This window comes from Trichoplusia ni, chromosome 4 (assembly GCF_003590095.1).
Source record: "Trichoplusia ni isolate ovarian cell line Hi5 chromosome 4, tn1, whole genome shotgun sequence".
Classification (NCBI taxonomy): domain Eukaryota; kingdom Metazoa; phylum Arthropoda; class Insecta; order Lepidoptera; family Noctuidae; genus Trichoplusia; species Trichoplusia ni.
The window spans coordinates 5,054,196-5,077,334 of NC_039481.1; the positions used below are offsets into that span (position 1 = coordinate 5,054,196).

Sequence of the window (23,139 nt, forward strand, 5' to 3'; positions counted from 1 at the left end):
AACCAGCAAACAGAACTTCGTCCAGCTATGTTCATTCGCAAGGCTCTCTAATTAATCAATTACTGTGTTCGCAGCACGTAATGAATAGATATTTTATTCACATTTAGTAACGTGTACTACAAAACGAACATCTGCAGACGCGACTTAATCGTTTTATGGTACTTAATAATGTTCGAATCCATACATATATATTACAACTAAATAAACGTATTTGTAATTATCAAACAGACTATTAAGTATTCACTTTCCAATGGTTTTCTAGTTTGTATACGACGCGCGGACATAGATATCTACGGCGTTATTCATATGCTCTCGGCGGCTAGATATCCTATTGTTCTTATCTTAACCAGCACACTACCCTAAGTTATTACGGTTCCGTTCGTGAGACCAATAGAGTACTAAGTACTATGTTCAAATATGGAGACTAAAAAAAGAATACTAATTACTACCATTCAATTTCATCACTGAACTCGTCTTAAGTTATTGTTTTAAATTGTACACTAAGTGATTGAATTTGGGCAAGGACTACAAACTGGGTTTGGTAACATTATTTTACAATCAAATGGAGAATATTTTTATTTCTCTAATATAATAAAAAATCTGGAAAAAAATACTTTGTTTTAAAAGCACGAAGTACGAGATACAATGTATCTATAGGCCTTTTAAGGACCTATTTGAATATTAAATTCAGGTGTAGTGTTAAAACAACTAAGTATTGGTGGGAAAACGTCAAATAGGTATATACTTTAAAGTTAGTTACGCTTAAAGCAGATATAATCGGCAGCTGCCCGACACGCTACGTTTCACTAAAACAGGCTACCGAAACAAAAAGGTAGAGCTAGAGCTAGTACATACGGATATGGTCTAAGTATAGCACATTCTTATACGTAATGATAGGCCCATAAAATTTTATTAGCCCCAGTAGCCATATAAACCTTACAATACACAAGAATTCTGCATTATTCAAGTTTAATTTCGTATCATTATCAACGCAGGTGTGATTTTTGTAGCGGCAAACATATCGCTGCACTAAAAATATGTTTGTCTAATTGAGACGTAGGCAACCCAGAATAGAAAAAGATGACGAGGTGTGAGCAGACTATAATAATGCTTTATATTGTCTTTTAAACGAGATCGGCTAGACACTGCGATTTGAAATGTCTGAAATTGGAACACAATTAAAAGGACAAATCGTGACGCATTATAAGGTACCTATAGTAATAGAATATCTGTGGTGGCGCGATGCCGTCGTGTGGAGCATTCGGATTGCGTAACACGATCATGCGCCGACGAGCCACGACAACCCCGCTCATGCTCAGCATCCACGGAGCTATTTCTATTCACTGCTCTTAACAATACATTTAGTAACATACAAATAACTAATGAACGTACATTAAAGTTGAAGAATCGGTGCAGGCGTTTCTGTCCTTTATAATACTGCATACTCGCATTAACATACTTGAATATTCTTTAGTTATATTGACCGTAAATGTTGGTTGTTTATTTGTTTTAGGAGAAACAGAAGAAATTCTAACAGCAATGTAATGAAAAATACAACGAGGGTAATTTTGAAGAAAGTGGTTGTGCCTCAGCGAGTTTTGGTGATCAAATTTTGATAACATAAAATGCGAATCAGTGGTATTATTGTGTCTGAAAAGACTTGATATATCACTACTCCTATATAAAACCTTGTAGAGTATAGATGTATTAAATTTTATAGTTTGAACATTAAGTTGCACCTACTCTGACACCGCTTGTGCTGACAAAACAAAAGACGAACCACTTCGTTATTAAGTATCTGAGAACTGTGGTTTTTCCCCTTCAAATTAGTCGAACCGTTTTGTTACAAGTATAAAAAGCCTGCGTCGATAAATTTAATGTCTATGAAATATTTTTTATAAGAAAAAAAATACCCTATGTTTTAATGCCTTACAGTTTAGATAATATAAAGTACAATAAAATGACCCCCGCATTAAGAAATTAAAAATTGCTCCGCACAAGACTCACAAAACCAGACTCAAAACATCTTCTACTACGCGGGGTCTAACCCGTGACATATCGCGCAGTGGGTTTGGCACGTTGACCTATAACACTCGGCTATCCGTGCAGTTAAAAATGATGAATATCTGATTAGGCCCAAGCGTAATATATGGTAATATACTGTTGATAAATCTATTAATTTATGTTAATAAAAACAAAAAAGGAATATGCCAAAATTACAATATGTTGACTTCCCATTTGTGACCATGTGGCAGTGACATAAAGATTTTCTAAATACGGCTATTAAGAATAAATCAATATGTCAATAAAGTATAAACCTATTAAAACTAATTTTAACCGTGTAATGTCACGTGTTATGCAAAACTTGGACTGTTCCAGGAAAATGAAATTCTTTAAAACTTAAACATTTGTTACTTGCGATGAGCATTAAGTTAAACCTGTAGGATTTCCCGTAATTACCTCTATTTATGTAGCTAAGCAACGGTTCTTTCACTTTCATAAAACTTGTTACAAAAATGTGTCTAAACTGTTTGAAGTGAAGGAACATTACGCATTATGTTTTCTTTCTGATTCTCGATAAGAACAACAAAGCAACATTCATCATAATAATGTTAATGTCCTGCTTTTTTCAGTTGCAACATCCAAATAGTTTGAATAGATCATTACTGATCCGAAACTGATTGATCGCCTATAGAGTAACCGTTACTGTACATATTTATTTAAATTTTCAATTACAGACAAGAATTAATACAAATTTAAATCATGCTGTGTTTAAAGTTGTTACTAAAATATCTGCAACTCACAGTAATCTGTGGCAACTTTTTAATTGGAAATTAAAAGTACTCTTTCTGTAAGCACAAGCAAAAATCTATCACTTTGCCAAATTTTGAGTAAAAGAGAGTAACTAACATCCGCATCTCTTCACAAACTTTATAATAAAAGTAGAATTGATACATTTAAAGAGAAGTTCATATCAAATAAATTTCTATATGTACCTGTCAAAGTATAGACAATAGACGTATGCGGATTAGATCGCATTCATCCGCAGATGAAAAATCAATACCTAAGTTCTATCAAACAAACACTCAAGTATTCTTGCTGATTTCTATAAGCCTATTTTTCTCAGTGGAGGCTACACGTATAAAGAAATAAGAAAAACTTTAACTTAACAATTCTTATTTCAAAATACTTGTAAACATTTCTTTGATGTTTATTGTATATTTACGATTCTGTGTAAGGCATACGAAATATTATTTTATATGCAATAAACATGTAAAGGTTTCTTAAAAACGTTGGCATTTTCAAACAAGTGCAGTGTTATATCTTTTATGTAAGTTATAGGTTTTGACTGCAAAGGTTCCATGTAAAATATTCATTTTAGAATACTCAATCAAGTTTATTGTGTTTACACTATATACACTATATTTTGACTATGATTTGTAAGTAGGATTAGTACCTAGATATATAAATCTCGGAAACGATAAGTTTAATTTAGACAAAATAGTAGACCTTCTTGACAGCATTCATACATTTAAAACAAATATTTTAAATTTTTAAGAGAAGCATCTCAATAGTAAGCACTGAGTACCAAGTTATCTTCAACATAACATAAGCCGACATTCATTTGTTCCGCGGAGTTCGGTTTTCGCGAACAATACGCGCTCCCCTTGCCGGCTAACAAGCTCCATCACCTTCATGCCATCTCATTGTACTATCGCCACGGGCTAATTCGTACTGTGACGTCATATCCTTTGTCCAATTCAATACTACTCTGAAGGTAACCGCGGCCCGCTATAAAATGCTTAAGATACTAAAACAATTGTCTTTAGTATCGTAAAGGCTGTAATTGCAAACAATATGCTTTCAAGATCACTAGTGAGTGATTTTTTTCATATTCTCTAAGCGGATTCTCATATTAAACATACATGAAGTAAATCCAATTTCTACATTAACGGAAGGAATATAATTATGTCATGAATCCTGTTAAATTCCACTTAGTATCGTGTTAGTTTTTTGTATATAATAAGTGTCTCAGACACGCAACAAGTGTTCATTATAATCTGTACTAATAACCCATAAAGATAATTCTTAACCGGATATAGATAACTATACTTATAAAACATGGGTACTTGGTTGCACAAACCCCGGTTTTATATGACGTCAAGTTTTTCTTCCGTTCATACTTGAATTATAATTTAGCTTAAACGGTTTTATGACTGTAGAAGCACGAACCTGTAGTTCGAGAGCCAAAATCTAATAAGAGTCCTACACGATTCCAGCAAACTAAATGAACCCACTCGTATAAATACTGTTTGATTATTTATCTGTCGTGATGACTACAATGTATAATCTTGGAAAATCTTTATTTAACTACTGCCATCAACGCTTTTACTCAACATTCCGCGTGGCACAGAATCGCATTGCATTTCCATCTATGATTGTCAGTTATTTTATAAATTTTCCTCATTCTAATAATTGCCAGCAGGCTTTATTTGACTTCTCTCACGAAATCCATGCATGTGTCCGTTACCTACATTATGTATGGTCCATCGTGAGAAAAATATAGAGAAAATCTAACGTATAGATACTAACTGTATGTCATGTTGTGTGTATAATGTATATAGTGCGCAATATTCGCACGAGTTCAATAGGTGCTGCTGGCGCGTTGATATCTTTTTAACACAAAGTGACATGCCACGGAACACAGTGGGATTCAACCTGTATTGTGGTAATACGCGCTTGTAATATTTACTCATTCATGGAACATATACAATACTAGCATTCTTGTAAACTTAGTGTTATAATAGAGTTCATACATGACAAAATAATGTCTATAGACTCAAACTAGATCTGTTTTTGAATACACAAGTACGATAACAAAATTACACCTTTTAAAAGTACATATTATATTCTTATTATGGTAAGCTCAAGACATAATAATCAATGCAACTTATAAGGTAAGCTATACAACGATTGCCTCACCGCCCACAGTTATCTCTACAGCAGTTTCATTAAAACATTACAAACTTTTTACTTTGTCCGCGTTCATAAACGTCAGTATTCTTTTTAAAGATGTTACAATCCCTTAACAAGTGTGTTAATTCACAAATTTCCATCGTAACTGCTATACTAGTTCAGTCAGAAGTTGAATGTGACGATAATCATTATTAAAATCAAGGCTCTATATACTTAACTGATAATATCTAAAAAAACAGTTACTCAAACTTAATTGTTGTTGTCTGTAGTGTAACTGTATTGTTGTTAGAAGTTAAGGAAAATAAAGAAAACTAAAACTCACCTTCGCCTGTGATGAAGCGATCCAATAAATATTCTGAAATCGGATTAACACTCCAGTGAAATAAGCACGAGTAGTAGCACTTAGTCTGTAAGTATGTAAACAAGAGCAGCGTAGAGCATAGAGTTCGTGAACAGGTGTGGGGGCACTGGGACGTCTGGGGCTGGGAGTCCCGCGGGCGAGCCGCGTCCAGGCGGGGTCGAGAGCTTCGGTGCCGGCGGCGCGCGGGTGGCGGTCCAGCGTCCGGCCGCACTACGCGCCTCGCAACGGTAAACTGGCTGGCCGCGCCGACACAGCCTCTCCCTCGCTTGTATGAGTGCCTCCAACCTCCCTCCCGAACAAATAGTACCGTACGCCGCGCTTGTGTCTCGCTAACATTTATTATACTTTTATTAGTGTTCGCGTACTCTGAGTGTGTGTGCGCGCAAGACACGCCGCTACGTGACGCCGCCTGCGCCTGTGTGGGTGTTGGAGTAGGTAAAGTAACTACCTATGCGTGCTTTGATCTTACGATTCGGTATGCACGGCCGCGCGGGCGCACGTAGCACCGCGGCTATACTTTACTTCTATAATATCTAGTCAATAATTTTAGTTTGGGTTTGTGCAACACCACACGTCGTGTCGAGCCAACTATCTAGGCTAGTAACCGGTATACACGGCCATAAGTATCTTCACTTTGGAAATACTTATTTTTACGTAATCATTATAAACTCATAATCTATCAAAGCTATTCAATTAAAAACATGCATCTTTCACGTGTCAGGTTTGTCAAATTGAAGTTTTAGTTGATTGACTAATTGAACACAGCCTTATAGAAAAAAGAAACTGTTCAAATATTATTACTGTAAACAGTGTATAAAATAATAGTTAAATTAACACAGTAGCCATAAATCTGACACGTCAAGCTTACAGGTTTTATTTTCGTAGAAATAGCGTGTTTAATAAAAACATGATGTATCACGATTACACTAATGAATGAATTATAATCTTGTCCATTGACTATTGTATGGAACATTTCGAATCGGCAGAATATTTGACTTTGTCCGTCGTACATTCAATGTTTTGTGTTATGAAATGACCTGGTCTGGAATGTTCCAGTTGATATTTTCCATTTCATTTCACAACTTAACATTGTAACACTGCCTAAACAAACAAAATATTGCCTTACTTTTTTCAAACTTTATCTTGGGAATTTCCACTCGCACTAAGGTTCTGCGTTGAGATTGCGTATGTTAAAAAAATAAACGAAAACAGGCAAATAAAAAAGTGGAGTAAAATTTAAAGCACAATAATGGCAACTATGAGAATATGGATCCCTCAAAAATAAGAAATTTAATCTCCTTTCATCCCTATAGACGATGTCTAAGCTACATTTTTCTCTTCGGTTGGATATACTTGGTGGGTACCTCAAACAGTCTACGACTAATTAACGTTTAAAAAGAATGTACACTTCTTGTTTAAGCGACCATTTAGTTGTCCGCATTTATTTATTCATTTGTTTATTAACTAAAGAAGATACACTAGTTATTTAAAATACCTTTCTTCTCCGAACTTTCAGCACTATTAAGTACTTGCTCTATCGAACATAATATCAATTGTAATAATATAGTTCGAGTTCTGCATGGATCAAAATACTTGCAATAACTTCTCAGTGTTTTTATGTTTTATGAACTCTATATTAATTACGTGATGGTTTTTCATGTGCATTAAACCAAAAGGCCTACCTCTACAAAACGAAGTTAATATTATTGCTGTTGAAAAAGGGAGTCGTCGAGCGATTCCATACTTTGGTTTTGTGTGATTCATCGAACTATAAATAAAAATTGATGTAGATCAATCGTTAATAGTGTAACTGCCTCGTGAGCAGATCCGGGCACTGCACTTATCATGCTAATGTATGTTAGTAAATCAATACCACAAGCACTTCAAATGGATTATTGTAAACGTACAATAAGTGCCCATATTTCGCATAGTTCTAACTATTTAATTACAATGTACCAGGATGTGGTTTTACGAAGTAATCACAAATGCATCAGCAAAAAGTGATTTTAAAGATTAAAGGTGAAAGGTAAAAGTTTTATCATTTTGGATCCACTAATACGTTGTTCTTGGTTTGCCTAAATATAATTAGGCAAACCACATATCGTAATCAAGTCACCGATGATAGGTTTATAAAAAACAACTTTCAACATTGTTAAAATATGTACTTACAGCTTACTAAGTAGAAACTTTTAACTGAACCCAATACTCGTGAGCTCAGAATATAAAAATATAAATAATTATAAATTGGATTAGTAACAAACGACATGGCAGGCATGGGCACAACCAAACAAGTTAACATCCTACAAGAAAAATTGGCGTAATAGGGAGATGTACTAAACGATGAGACCTCCTAACTCTGCTATGGGAATGCCCTTATCGAGAAAACATTGTACCCACAAAGTTATTTTCAGTCCCAGAAATTGATGAAATTTAATCACATTCAAAACAAACAAAAAATTACAAATAGTGAGCATTTTAATCATATTATTAACACATTTATTGACCAAGCTCTTTCTTTTATTTCCGTATTACAAATATTTAAATAATTAAATGTCGGTGACTTTATCCACGTCTGAAATTAAAACCTTCGCAGTTGTGAACGCAAGACGTCACTCTTTGCCGTTTAGAGTCCCGTCTCGCTTCCACACCTGCAACAGACTTACTTTTAACTTTAAGAGAGATGATACCAACCCTAGGTAAGATATGTAGGGTTGGTTTTTGGCATGGTTAACGACAAGATCCAAAAACTAATCACGATAATTTGCAAGGAGACATCCCATACCCAACGACACACGATAAATAACATACAATTTTATACATGTATACTCTATACTAATATATAAAGCTGAAGAGTTTGTTTGTTTGTTTGAACGCACTAATCTCAGGAACTACTGGTTCAAATTGAAAAAAAATGTGTTGAATAGACCATTCATCGAGGAAGGTTTTAGGCTATATACCATCACGCTGCGACTAATAGGAGCGAAGATACAATGTAAAATGTGGAAAAAAACGGAAAGTTATTTATCTTCGAGGGCTTCAGTTCAAAAATTCCTAACTTATACTTTTTCTAACCACGCGGACGAAGTCGCGAGCAACAGCTAGTTATCAATATACTTTATCTAACTAAATGTGTTATGCAATGTTCAGTATCCCATTTACATCAATAAAAGACAAAAACGCTGGATTTCGAATTAAATTAGTAGGTCGAAAATATGAATGTAGCCCAAATTACTTTTACATGTTTATAAGAAGGTTTAGGTTGTTTTTTAAATAAGCTGAATATCTGAGGCAACATAACCGATGAGGAAAACAAACCACAGTTGCGAAGGTGTGAATAATATGATCTCAAAAAACCATTAAAACTAATATTTACTTACACGTCATTTGAAATTGCTTAATCTCATAGAATTTAGGTGTCAATGTAGACACCTGAATTAAAACAACACAGATATTTACTTACTTCATACCACGAATAAATGCCAAGAACGTAGCAACGTGATATTTTAAATCACTCGACCTAATCTAGCGTACCAACGCCCGCCTACAATAAATGTTTAATCTTTTTATTTGTCGCTGGCTGTGCAAAGTACCTACCTATTTTTGTACGTTATATGGCAGAGTTTATGTTCAAAACCCTTTAAAACTGTAGCACTCGCGGTTTAAATCTTTGATAAAAAAGATAATTTTGACGTGTAGGTTTCAGACAAAGAGTGATTGCGATCTCAGTATGTAAAAGGAAGCTGTGTAGGTGTGTTCTCAAAACCAGCCAAATCTTAATACTGCTTCGTTAGTTTTTGAACCATTTTCAAAGTTGATTAAGCATTGTATACCTATTTGACTACTGAAATAGTTCTTGAAAATTCATTGAAACCATTTCTTGATTGTTTTATAGATTCGTTCCACCTCAGTAGCTTTATATTCATCATTTTCGATCCTTCCGTTTAGGCGATATGAAGACAAACGGAACGTGTAACACATACCGTCGAAATTTAAGAGAAACCAACAATAAAAAACATTATCATCTTTAAAATGTACTATGTCGTGTACTTAGGAGTATTTATACATATATGTCCATTTAAGTTGCACTAAATAATAATTTCGAATAAGCTAAGCTTAACAAGACTTGGGTCGCAACTTACGCCAATGACGCCAAAAATGTATTTTTACTATTAAATTTATGTTTCTAGATTCTCGTATATGAAGTATTTCCAAACCCGACGAGTATAGGTACTGTAGGTAGGTCGTAAATATGAGCTTATATTAGCTCAGTAAAACAGTCTAGACCTATATCCCCCAGGTTAACACTTAATTTATAAAAATATAAGCACCTGCTTTAAATAACCGTTCTCCAGTAGACAGTATTTCAGGGCCCTAATTCCGCTATTACAATTGCCGATGAATTAATGGATATTGGATTAAAATGACACTATTCGTATTCTTCAAAGCATTTTGCCAACACGATAATTGGAAATTGAGCACGGGGCAGAATAATCACTGTCGGTACAATGAAGTCTGTTGCATTTAAGTATCTGCTAGAGCTATCTTTAATGATACTAGGCTGTATACAAATTTTGTTAAAAAAAATACATATTTGAAATAAGTTATTACTATCTTACATTGATTTTATGTCTTGTTGTCGTATAGGTAATGAATATTGCATAAAGATTTATCACGCTTCGGACAAGTTACTAGAGAAAGCATGTAAAATATCGAAATTTGCATGTATGATCATCGTAGTGCTAAAAGTCAAGTTTGTATGCAAAATCACAACATGCATATTTGATAAATGACTCTGTAAATCAGTACGTGCAACATAGGCAAGTGTGTAACAACTTTTAGTGTTCGTTACGATGTAAGTAGGTATATGTGTAATATATTTCATGTCTATAAAACACTAAGATGTGGGTAGAATAAAATGTAGTAACAGTGTTAACAGTAAATTAGCAACACTGATAAATTGATGTATTTTTTTATTTATCCATGTGAAGAAAGCTTTTGCTTAGTTAACTACTAACTACTACTAAGGTGATTCCTCCCTAGGTTTACAACTTGTACGTGCTAGGCAGCTATAGCGCACTAGCACCTCCTAAACCGCAGAACTGTTCTACAAGAATACATGTTCTGCCAGAACATGTATTCTTGTTTCAGATATGGCACATAGATGTCGCTATTGTTCCATTTAAACCATTTGATTTCAGATGTTTTATGCATAATTTCTGAATTCTAATTTCGTTTAATTTTATGGTGATAAAATGTACAAATAATAGTCAAAACATTGAATATCGAAAAAAACTGTTGTTTTATGGCAACAATGACGTTTATTTATGTGTGTCAAAATTTGTTTTTGTTATAATCTGTCTTTACTTTTTTATTACTCTGGCATCCCTGCCGGGTGTGTGAGCGACGTACGAATTGTGTATCTGTAATTTACTTAATTTTAAGTGTAAACAATGAGTTTTACGAATTGTATAATCGTGTGATATAGTAAATTTTCTAATCTCATTGCCAATGTCATAATTTAGGTGTTTTATACGCTTTTTATATTGATGTGAGGTTCCCGTGCTTTGTCTTCGTGTGTGACAATATACTCAAAATGGCGCATCAACTAGCACCGTCTGTAAATTGTTCATTGGACGACATTGACCTCAGCGCACTAAAGGTAAACTTTAAAGCTATTCTATTCATATTATAAAGCCATCCTGAATGTCCAAAACGCAGGGGCACCCACAACTTTCAGAAAAAAAGTAATCAAAGGGCAATGATCTCACAGGGCGTGATTCATAAGTGAAGGTTTACTTTGAAATGGCATATTATCCTTTTTATGCTATTTTATTTATACTTAGTGTCGTTTCAGGATCCTGCCGGTATTTTTGAACTCATAGAAGTAGTCGGAAATGGCACATATGGACAAGTGTACAAGGTATGTACTACATTAAAATAAGGAGTTCAATAATAAACTACCTTGTAGAAACCTATATGTACATGCATTGATATATCATTAATTAAATAGATCGTTCATCCTTTTGCTCTAGACTCACTGTGCAACTCATGTCATGGTGTTAATAAAAATTAACTTAATAGGCTCCAATGAAAGCATTACAATTAAAGAGTACTGTCTATTAATGTCAATGAACTTCATTAGTATCCATCAGAGCTTTCAATATCATAGAAGTACCTACTTATAGTTATACAAACATTTTTATGTTATCTTTTGACATTTGTTTTCTGCATTTATATTCTGTTTGGTAGGTAACTAATTAATTAATGTTATCATTAACATATCTCAAGGTTTTAATAAATTATGCTGTAGATTAATATGAAATGAAAATAATTAGACTGTAAGAATTTGTTATTATCAGAAATGAAGGTAGAAAATTAACAAATTCCACCTGAAATAAATTTTATATGAATATAATATTTTCTTTTATATATATTATTCAATGAATATTAGGATTGCAAGAAATATCTACTATGAAGGCTTAATGAGTATTAAAACATTCCAATATGCTAGACATCTAAAGCATCTGTTTCTATCTTTAATAATTTTAGTTTATGGCATATAAGTCAATGTCATATATTCCAAACCATTTCACAGAGGGGGCTTAGAAAATGTAAAAAAGTATAAAATTTTAATTTCATAGGTATTCAATAACAATATTTTGTTTTATTTTAGTTTTATTATTTTTTTATAATAATATTTTGACTAACTAAAGTAGAAAAATTACTTTAAAAGTATAAGTAATAATGAATTTTACTCATAGAGAAAGATAATTCATGTATAATTAAGAAAATAAACTGGTAGACTTAATATAACTCAGTAGATGAATAATAAGGATAACCCTCAACATGCTTATGTGTATAATTAATGGCATACATTACAACAAATCTTAATGCAAAACAAATGTTAAACATACATGTCAGATCTGTTGCATCTTAAACAAACTAACAAGAATAACTTTATTGTTTACTCAGCTATAATAACAATGCTATGATTTAAGGGGCGTCACACAAAAACAGGCCAACTTGCCGCCATCAAAGTTATGGATGTCACACAAGATGAGGAGGAAGAGATAAAGCTTGAGATAAATGTGCTGAAAAAGTACTCTAATCACCGCAATATTGCCACATATTATGGAGCTTTTATCAAAAAGAGCCCGCCAGGGAAGGATGACCAACTGTGGTTGGTCATGGAGTACTGTGGTGCAGGTATGAGTCACTACTTTAATCATTTTACTTGAAATTTCATGTGTAGAACAAATTATGGATAGCTTACTACATTCCTTTATTTTATCTATGTTGTTTTTTTAGGATCTGTGACAGATTTAGTGAAGTCCACAAAAGGGCAGTCATTAAAAGAAGAGTGGATTTCTTACATTTGTAGAGAAATTCTCAGAGGTCTCAGTTACTTACACTCCAATAAAGTTATTCATCGTGACATCAAAGGACAAAATGTCTTGCTTACAGACAATGCTGAAGTTAAACTTGGTATGTATTACAAACATCTTCTTGATAAAACATTGTAATATTTACTTCAACATTTGTTGAATGTTGAATATGTAAGATTGCAGCCATTGTTCTTGCTATCTAATGTTCTCTATTTCCTTATACTGATGACCTACTAAACATATTATTTACTCTCTTTTTGTAATTTGTAGTGGATTTTGGAGTGTCTGCACAACTGGATAGGACTATAGGTAGACGAAACACATTTATCGGAACTCCTTACTGGATGGCGCCCGAAGTAATTGCGTGCGATGAAAACCCTGATGCAACATACGATAATCGTTCTGACCTTTGGTCGCTCGGTATCACCGCTCTTGAAATGGCGGAAAGTCAACCGCCCCTTTGTGATCTTCATCCTATGAGAGCTCTCTTCCTCATTCCAAGGTGCCTATCACATACAGCATTTAATATAAAAATGAGTCAACTAATATGAGCAACATAATAACTTACTTAAATGATGAATTACTTGTTATTGCAGAAACCCGCCGCCGCGTCTAAAGTCTAAGAAATGGGCTAAAAAATTTCATAGTTTCATCGAAACTGTTTTAGTGAAAGATTACCATCAACGGCCATACACTGAACAGCTTCTAAAACATGCATTTATAAGGTAAATTGGTTATTGTTATTTTCTGTAATCATAATAAATATAGAATCATGGATGGGTAATGATAAACTTGTTATTTTTGCTATAGAGATCAGCCTACTGAGAGACAAGTAAGGATACAACTGAAAGATCATATAGACAGGTGTAAGAAACGAAAGCAGGACAACTCTGTGCGAGAAGACTACAAGTATTCTGGCTCAGAGGGAGAGGAAGAAGAGAATGCTGTCGCGGGAGAGCCCTCGTCCATCGTACACAACGCAGCCGCACACCAGGGTGGGGACACCCTGCGACGTAACTTCCAGCAGATACAGGAAGGTCCCAGGTTGGTGCTATTGCCACTCACATATCTCATTGTATAACATATTGACTAGACTATAACTTTATAATTTGTGTAATAATCCAGACCCGCCGAAGCTCCGCAGCCTCAACCCCCGCCGAAACGTAACAAGCGCGATGAGCGTGAGGAAATCCCAGGTAAAATAACAAGCTAACTTAAGGCGCTCTCTTCATTAACTTTGTGACGTTAATTAACTTTGTATTGTTTGCTGCCACTCCAGAGCCTGGCCCGCCGGCAAGGCCTTCTATTCCGCAAAGACTGATCGTTGTACCGGACCCACAGGCACAACAGCCTAATAGATATAGGTAAATATGTTCTGTGCTTGATGTCGTAATTCATAGCCATGTTTTGTACCCTAAATGTTCTAACTCAATAGCAATTCTATTAATCCTTCTAACTATAAACAAAAACTAGAAAAATAAAATCAAATATAAAGGCATAACAACAAATCCATAATTTATGAGCTGAAAAAGAAAAACAAACGTCCATGTTTTCGTTGTTCATTAGCTGATTTTGAATGATTTGAATTTCCTTACTTATTATAGGCCTCTTCCACCAACACCAAAGTCTTCGGGTTCTTCCAATAGTTCTGGGTCTAACAACGGAACTCCTCCGGCCAGCGGGCCTCAGCCTCCGCAACGTGGATCACATCACAATATGTTCAAACCTATGGTATGTGTGTACGCAAATAAGATAGTTAAGTCAGGAAATTTCCAGTCTCATAAACTTGAAATTTCACGAATTCAAGTTTTAAGTTTGGTGTGTTATCATTATTATCTTCACAGGATACAAATATTTGTGACAAAGATTGCGATACCATCACATATCCTGACTATGACAATATTCTGCTAAATTGAATATAAGTGTGGTTTTTTACCTTTATTTTATTGGCTTTTTCTTTTTATTTTCATGTCACGCTGTTATCTTTCTTTGCACAACTTTAAACTGCAACCGCAGATTCCAATGAGGAGGCCTGAGGTAGGTTTATATATGATTTGCATTTATTTTTTATGTATTATGTAGTTACGTCGGTCACAAGATACATAAAACATATTTATTATTTTTAGGATTTGGACAAGTTGGCTGCGCAACTTAACGAACTCGGCGTTGTATCGGGTAACGAACCACCTAATCGACCACCACGTGCACCTACTAATGGACAAGGTATTTATTTTTATAGAACTAAGACCATATAAGTTTCTACCGTTCTGAACAGTATAGTAACATCTAAAAATTTAACCCTTTTCATAACTTAGGACCACCAGTAGAAAGGAATCAACCTGAACCAGCTTTAGAAGACACCGATAGCGATTCCGACGCCGAAGAAAGTGGAGGACGAGTGCGCAATGACGGCACACTGCTAGCTAGCGACCCGCCGAAGCCACTGTAAGTGCTGAATCATTAACAAGTATTGACGATGCATTTATACCTATCAGACAACATACTAATAATGAACCCGTTTTTTCTATATTTTTTTGCATTTACTTTTATTTTGTCCTATTTGGTTTGAACCTCCCCATCCTTTCGGTTTTGTTTGGCCTGGCAGTCCCGAGTTCTGTTACAGGCCGGGCCTGAGCGCGGTGTCAGAGGACGGCGGCGGCGGCGCAGGTGGCGGCGCGCCCACGCGGCCGCTGCCGCCCACGCCCGACGACGACGACACGCACGCCGACCGCACGCTCGTCATGAAGAGGGTAAGTCACACGGTGCCAACCTCACATACGCCAGTCTTAACACAACACCATCCGATCATAAAAGCCTACTTCGAGTTCCATTACAATACTTTACATGGATTCAGGTCAAATGCAGCCCTTTTCTAATTAATATTTTTAAATATCTTCAGCTACATCTGTAACATAATAATTCTTGTCATCACATTTGTGTCTACGAAATACCCGATGCAATAAAACGGCAGCTAGTTACATTATGTTATTAATAACATCGTTTTTCGTGTTTTGGCAAAACATAATATGATTTATCAGCTGTTTTATACCAATTGGGCGTGGCATATGTGCTGTTGTGTGTGTTGCTTAATCAAAATAGCGAAGAATGGGCTCCCTATGTGATAGTTTTGAAATGTGATAAATTTGAAATTTTATTTTATTGAATGGTTTTCACGCCAATGTAAGATTAGTGAGCATTAATGCTAATCGTTTTATTTTTAAACCTATTCTTATTATTTATATGCACTTTTTGTATCGGACATGTTTGACACTCATCAGAGAGAGAATACTGAAAGCGATAAAAGGCAGTCTGACGTTGACGAAGCAGTCTTACTCAAGGATTGGGACTTTGCTCGATTTTTCCCGTCGAAGAATACTGAGAAAGAAGAAAAACAGGACAACTCAAAAGAGTCGGAACAAAAGCGAGCTCAGCTACAACGACAGTCGCGGTTAGAAATGGAAGATGCGTGGTCGAAATACAAAGCTATCGCCACTCCCCCTTCTCGACATAAACAGTTGTTTCAAAAGCCCAGCGAAAAGTCTACGCAGGACAAGTTAACTGATATTTTAAAATTTAAGAAAGAACCAGAATCTGATGCCAATTCTCCAAACCGTTTCTTCCGAGGGTTTCGAAGGGAGAATTCAGATCTATTCCCGCTGCCCAGTACACGTCACTCCGCTATATACTTTCCGAAGCATGAAAGTCCAGCAGGAGCCACTAAACAACTCAGATCGAGTGGCATTTTCAATAACTCTCGGAAACAAGTTATTAAACCGTCGATTGGAGAACCTATATTAACGGATTTTATTAAGACCAATGATAGTTTGAAAATGTCTGCTCAAGGGAACGCAAAGAAGGCAGAAAGACGAACTCCAGAGCGAAAAATTGTAACGAATCCTATTGATGCCCTCAAAAACGTTGCTGCACTTATCAGGCAAGACAGTGAGAGTAACGGACCTAGTCGACAAAGCAGCGTAAACAGTGACTCGCCAGCAACGAGCATTTGCTTTACCAGCAGTACTTCGTTTGAAAAAGCTGGGACACCGGACTTGACTGCCAATACTTTGGAGAACAAGGATAATGCAAATGAGCCAAGCATGGTGAAGCCTCGCAGAGAAAAGACTGAATCCGATATTGTATTCCGCAGAAATTCTCAGTATAATCGGCATACAGAGCTTGTGACAAGTTGTGGGCAGGAAGCGGTACTCGCTCAGGACCAGGTAAATTGCTCCCTGCTCAGGATAGTTTGATTAATATTTTATACTTACATTTGGTATGAGGGTTTGGTTTTTTAACATGGTTCGTACTAACATCTACGTATGTATGAAATGGACGCTTTTTTAAAAAGGAACTTGGATCTGTATGTAGATTGTAGTGGTTTTGGTTCTTAAAATAACAATATTTATCTAATTGTATGGGAATGGTGTACGGCTCTTGTATTTTATTAAATATACTACTAAAATTACCTAGCTCGTGTATTTATGAAATGAGAAGGGTTTTGTGTTTCTATATTGCTCATACGTCTTACATTTTGGCGTGATAAGATTCTATCTAGTTATTAGACTGAATATAGTTTTAGTACGCTTATTGTATGGGAAGACAAATGGTACGGATAGGTAGAGCATAAGCACTTAACTAAGTAGTGGACAAATTAAAACCATAGATTTCATATTATTTTCTCTTAACAGCTTCATCACCTAACATGTGTCACGCAACTCATAAACTAACCAAGTCTAAAACTTCATTGTCTACACGCGAATACCGTCTTCCTGCCAAGAAATGAACAAATGCAAAATTTATACGATATCCACATCAACACTCGAAAATTAACCAATTTAGGAATGCTGCCTAACGCCATGTCACAGAAGCTGGCAAGAAACAATCATCAATTTGTGAATGTGTTTTACTACTGCATGTTTGGCTGTCGCTGTATGTCGAGCTCTGTTATTGTCCAATTTATTAATACTGCTATACATTTACACAAGTTTGTTTTAAGTTTGAAATAAGTAAAAAGTAACATAAGTTTACTTGGTATTTATACAATAATGTAATATAATTATTTGTAAAGTTAGTGTTATTATACTATAAATAACGCATTTTAAGTATATATTTCGTAATATTTTATAAAAGCCTGGTAATTAGTTGATCAAAATTTTAAGAACATTTTGTCTATTTTGTATTGTTAAATAATGATTTTGTTTGTATTGTTTGTGAGATAAAAGCATTATACGGGTGTTGACTTAATAACGTGTAATAGTATGATATTGAATGTAGGTTCGGTCGAGTGGTGCCAACGAAGGCAGCGGATCTCGCACTAGCTCTGTGCTACCCGACCTCCTGAGCCAGGCCGGCCAGCCCACCACGCCGCCGCGACATGACAAGTCAACTAGCGAAGAGGTAAGTCATTACGTTTGTTTCACAGTAATCTCTACAATGCGTAGACCTACCCATACATTATTTTGGACACATCTATAACATTATAACATAATTGATGCGATTCAATGTACGCATATTAGCAATCCACTATTCAAGTTGGCCAAGTAGCCCCGACTTGCTTTTAGTGTGTTCCACTGGTGGCATTGTCATCATACGCCATACATAATAGACTTAGCTCACCGCATAGTAATGATGCCAATTCTAATAAATTATTACTTTTATGATGCGTGACATTTTCATCGTACACGTGCTTAAAGGGTTAATTTACAATGGGATCTCTCGTAACATGCCATGATGATTTCATAATTAAAATAACCAAGGTGCTTCCAACGCTAGCCGCTTGACATGCCCAACATATACCCAGTACTTTTAGATTGCCAAGTAAGTGAAACCATTATTGCAAAGTCAGGTAAACCATGAAAACATCAAATAATAGCCACTTGTATCATGATAACTATTTGTACAAGTCAATGAAGCTGGACCGTTGGAAGCTCCTGATACGGATCATGACTGTGTGGTGTCTCAAGCTTTTGGTTTATCCTATTAATGTGATAATGGTTGTCAATCATGCAAACATCCTGGAGCCACTGCGCGACCGGTTTGCAGACACCTGTTAACACTGCGTAAGTACGAAACGAATTGATGCAAGACGAAACGCTTTAAGGTTCTCATAGATTGTTGTTTGTTGAAAGTTAGATCTGTATCTTACATCTTCCTTGTATTTATGCATTTTCTAGGCTCTCAAACGCTTTCATCATGTATGAAAATATTTTGTTGATCACCGAATGCAGATCGATATTGTTTCTTGAAGCTTTCTAAAGTAGTCCAGTTTACTGAAGGGCTTCTAAATAACAGTTATAACTACAGCAGAGGTCTTACGGGTCATTAATATTGCTATTATTTTACCAACTCGGCTGTCGGAATTTTCTTCTACAAAGTGGTCACTAATTATATTGTTTACATAACGGCAACATGTTACTGAAAGGAATAAAATAATGTTTAAGTGGCAATAAACGGAAGGCAATATTAACATTGATCATAATAAAACATTTATTTGATAAAATTGGGCGACACAGAATTATAAAATGTTATAATGTCAGTATCACCTATTGCGTCGAATTCATATTTATGAATGTGCACAAATGAAGTTCATGCCTGATTTTTAACGTACCATTATCACATTTAATGTTATGGTCATGAATGTAGATAAAAGCCATTAAGCTAATAACTTTCCAATTATATTTGAATTGACAACTAATCCACGGGAGGTGGCCTTATTTGACTAACATTCACTTATTAATTCAAATGGTTGATGCTGCGGCCAAATTAGCTGCTAAAATATATGGTTTTGATGTTATATTACACTTAATATAAGAATAGTAAGAGTAATATTTGTTGTTTTATCTGTTCCAGTATCGGCAAGCTATTGCCGGAGGCACTCCCCTATCCCACCACCACCACCACCCCGCCCCCTCCTCGGTGCAGTCCACACCGTCCAAGTCTTTCGTGTCGGGCGCCGCATCTCCCCACCCTCTACAGCATTCACCTTCAAATTCGTCCGTTGGATCCCAGCAACAATTCCTTTCCTTACAACAGAAGCAGCGTTCATTCCTCACGTTCGGGTTCGGCGCCGGCTCGACCGGCAGCGGCGGCGGCACCGGCGGCTCCGGCGGAAACGCTTCCCGCCGCGAGAGCCATGTCAATGTTAATGTTACTCCCACGGGGCACGACCTGTCCTCTGATACGCCCGAAATACGTAAATATAAAAAGAGGTTTAACTCTGAAATCCTTTGCGCAGCATTATGGGGTAAGTAAAATAACGTCTGTGAATGTCCACGACATAATTAATATTTTATTATTTGTCATATTCTTTCTTATTACAGGAGTTAATTTGCTTATTGGCACTGAGAATGGATTGATGTTACTGGATCGTTCGGGTCAAGGAAAAGTGTACCAATTGATCTCACGTCGCCGCTTCCAACAGATGGAAGTGTTAGAAGGCCAGAATATCCTCGTCACGGTATCTGGAAAGAAGAATCGTGTACGAGTATACTATCTTAGCTGGCTGAAGTCCAAAATCCTACGTACTGACGGACTCAGCGACGTAAGTTATAGCGGATTTACTTAGCTGAAAATACCTAACATTATGAATTCTATCTGTTTCTTAACTACATTAAAATTGCAGCAAGCCGAGAGAAGGAATGGTTGGATAAATGTTGGCGAACTTCAAGGTGCGGTTCATTTCCGTATCGTGAAATATGAAAGGATTAAGTTTCTGGTTATCGCCTTGAAAGACTCGATCGAGATATACGCGTGGGCGCCTAAACCATATCACAAATTTATGGCCTTCAAAAACTTCGGTGAACTGCAACATAGGTATGTCTTATAAACTTTTCTGAGTATTGTTATCGACAAACAGGTAGTAAATTATTTATTGTGTTACATAGTTATCACGGAGTATCGACTTTTAATGAATTAAACAAAATCCCCTGCGTAAATCAACTAAGTAATGGAAAATTAACTTACTTTTATAAGCACTAAATATGCTCTACCTTCTTAAATCCCTACTCGCCTTCTAATTTGACACCCATAGTGTAGTATAAAACACATAAACTGACAACAACACCTCTTCATCAGAATTGTAGCTTAAAACCTAGCGGTTAAGTTTGACTGACCTCGTAATATCAGTTGTATGTATAGGTATCTATCGAGCAGTTGTAAGGAACCACTTCCTAGATGATGGATTCCCTATTTTAATTGTGACCTTGCCAAAGACGACAGATGGCACGCCTTTTAACACCTAGCTAGCCAATGTGTCTGGGAACTGTTCGCAGATTTTGTAAATGTGTTGCTAAGACTTTTGGATGTGTACATATTCAAAGAATATATTGCTGACCATGGGAACAAGTTTTGATTATTTAATACCTTTTTTTGCAGGCCTCTTCTAGTAGATTTGACTATTGAAGACAGTACAAGACTGAAAGTAATTTATGGATCCGCAGATGGCTTCCATGCCGTTGACTTAGACACTGCCACTGTCTATGATATTTATATTCCAAAGCATGTAAGAACAATATTTCAGAACATTAGTAACACTTAAAAAGTAATTTCGATTTTAGTACTTACCTACATACTTTTTTATGTTTCTAGACACAAGGAGCAATTGTGCCACATTGCATTGTGCCCCTGCCAAACTCTAATGGTGTTCAGTTGTTGTTATGCTATGATAACGAAGGCGTTTATGTTAACACTTACGGACGCGTCAGCAAGAATATAGTTCTCCAGGTTTGTATTTTCAATTCGTTCGCTGTTTAAGACAGATATTTTATAAAATTAATTCATGTACATTGGTTTTCTTCCAGTGGGGTGAAATGCCAACTTCAGTAGCCTACATAGGCACAGGACAGATAATGGGATGGGGCAATAAAGCAATCGAAATTCGTTCAGTGGAAACTGGTCACCTCGACGGTGTATTTATGCACAAGAAAGCACAACGACTTAAATTTTTATGTGAGCGTAATGACAAAGTTTTCTTCTCCTCCGCAAAGGGTGGATCTTCATGTCAGATATATTTCATGACGCTCAACAAACCCGGCATGGCCAACTGGTAGTGCCAGTGCGCAGCAGGCATCGAGCGCGCCGCTCTTCTGTGATTGTAACCGCACGGCGTCCCTTTTTAAGTGCATGCCCGTACTGTACAAGATAATGCCAGTAGATTAGTCAATATAAAAAAAAACCATGTGCTTTGGCCACTCGAAATTCAAAGACTTGTGATAGTGACAGAATTAGTATATGTGCTCAAAAGACAATCCACAAATTAATATTATTACATTCAAGTATTCGAGGACCTTCTTAGTAAATGTGGCATTTTGTACTGATGGAGATAATTTTCATTACAATCTATTAAGGAATATATATTATTAAGCAATAACCTTTAGGATAAATGTTTTGATATTGACAATTACGCATAAGTAAGTTAATGTGCTTAGGTTTTATATTATGTTGCAATTGATTATTTCTAAAAGAAAATGTAATTGAAATCAATAATTCATATATGCCATATTGTTTATAATGTTAAGCTAGTTGGGTGATGATTATTATTAATTGGTTACATAATTATTTTATGTTAATGACAAAGAGAATGCCATGTTTGACAGGTTATAAATAATTATTGACAAACATTCAACAAAACACAATTAGAAATAATGTAAAATTATTCTTCAATTTACATTTATAAGGTTAATTCACTTAACAAATTGGCATTTAGTCAAGTCACTTTGTATTATAATTATCACACCAAACTACATTTTTATTAATGGATAAATCCTAAAAATTTGGTAATATTTATTATTTATTTGTTATGTACTATATGATTTACATGTATAAAGATATAACTGTGCATATTGAAAATATATATTTGATGACTTTTTATTTGAAATACCTTAGCCCAATAAAATCATAAAATTATTTTGTCCTTTTTATTACTTCTTATATTATACTAATAGGAGTCCCCTACCCTAAGGGTTAACCATTCCTTCGGTCTGTTACCAGACTGTATCTAGTGATCCACGATAGCTTGAAAGTTTGCCAGGTTTGTTATGGTCTCGAAGTTCTATAGTTTTAGCCTTTTTGCATTAATAAAAAAAGCGTCACGGCCGTACCATCCTTTTCTCGAAGCAATTCAGACCATTTTCGACCCCCTGTAACTTCGTTGTGGATAAAACCAGAAGACTGAAATTCAGTAACCATGCAGGCATTGTAAAGACACGTATATTTCAAATTTCAATCAATTTGAACCAGTTTTTAAGAATTATAACAGGTCAAATTTCTTAATTTTGTCACTCACTAACTGACTCACCGATCATCAAAAGTCTAAGACACTTCTAGCAGACCTAGAAGCTTCAAATTTGGAATATAAGTAGTGTTTGGTGTATGAATCAATGAAAAATTAAAAAATCTAGAAAAGACCGCAAATTATTA

At 35.5% G+C, this 23,139-nt stretch overlaps 2 protein-coding genes across 5 annotated transcripts in view; one reads left to right on the plus strand and one right to left on the minus strand.

Annotated features, from left to right (window-relative positions):
• The window catches only part of LOC113492666 (transcriptional activator/repressor GIS1), a 57,063-nt gene extending 50,942 nt beyond the window's left edge, over positions 1–6,121 (minus strand). The window contains exon 1 of the mRNA XM_026870257.1: positions 5,300–6,121. The gene's annotated coding sequence lies outside the window, so the exon portion shown is untranslated. The remainder of the gene's footprint in view (positions 1–5,299) is intronic.
• A 4,582-nt stretch (positions 6,122–10,703) lies between these two features.
• On the plus strand, positions 10,704–22,626 carry LOC113492667 (serine/threonine-protein kinase mig-15). 4 transcript variants are annotated; one of them, XM_026870260.1, is made up of 22 exons: positions 10,704–10,997; positions 11,193–11,258; positions 12,337–12,544; positions 12,647–12,823; positions 12,994–13,225; positions 13,320–13,448; positions 13,534–13,767; positions 13,849–13,919; positions 14,003–14,087; positions 14,328–14,454; positions 14,740–14,760; positions 14,850–14,946; positions 15,039–15,168; positions 15,347–15,473; positions 16,002–16,943; positions 17,998–18,120; positions 19,573–19,966; positions 20,043–20,263; positions 20,345–20,535; positions 21,097–21,223; positions 21,310–21,444; positions 21,510–22,626. In XM_026870260.1, the coding sequence occupies exons 1-22, from the start codon at positions 10,932–10,934 to the stop codon at positions 21,768–21,770; spliced, it is 4,164 nt and encodes a 1,387-aa protein (XP_026726061.1). In that variant the 5' UTR covers positions 10,704–10,931; the 3' UTR covers positions 21,771–22,626. The 4 variants fall into 4 exon arrangements, with proteins under 4 accessions (XP_026726061.1, XP_026726062.1, XP_026726063.1 ...); XM_026870261.1 differs by having other exon boundaries at positions 21,522–22,626; XM_026870262.1 differs by having other exon boundaries at positions 19,756–19,966.
• Positions 22,627–23,139: the final 513 nt, after the last annotated feature.

What these genes read in the sequence shown, in the direction of transcription:
- LOC113492667 (XM_026870260.1), top strand. Translation starts at nt 10,932, where the DNA reads ATGGCGCATCAACTAGCACCGTCTGTAAATTGTTCATTGGACGACATT. An exon ending in CGGTACTCGCTCAGGACCAG is followed by an intron (nt 16,944 to 17,997) that starts GTAAATTGCTCC and finishes TATTGAATGTAG; the next exon opens with GTTCGGTCGAGTGGTGCCAA. An exon ending in TTCGGTGAACTGCAACATAG is followed by an intron (nt 20,536 to 21,096) that starts GTATGTCTTATA and finishes CTTTTTTTGCAG; the next exon opens with GCCTCTTCTAGTAGATTTGA.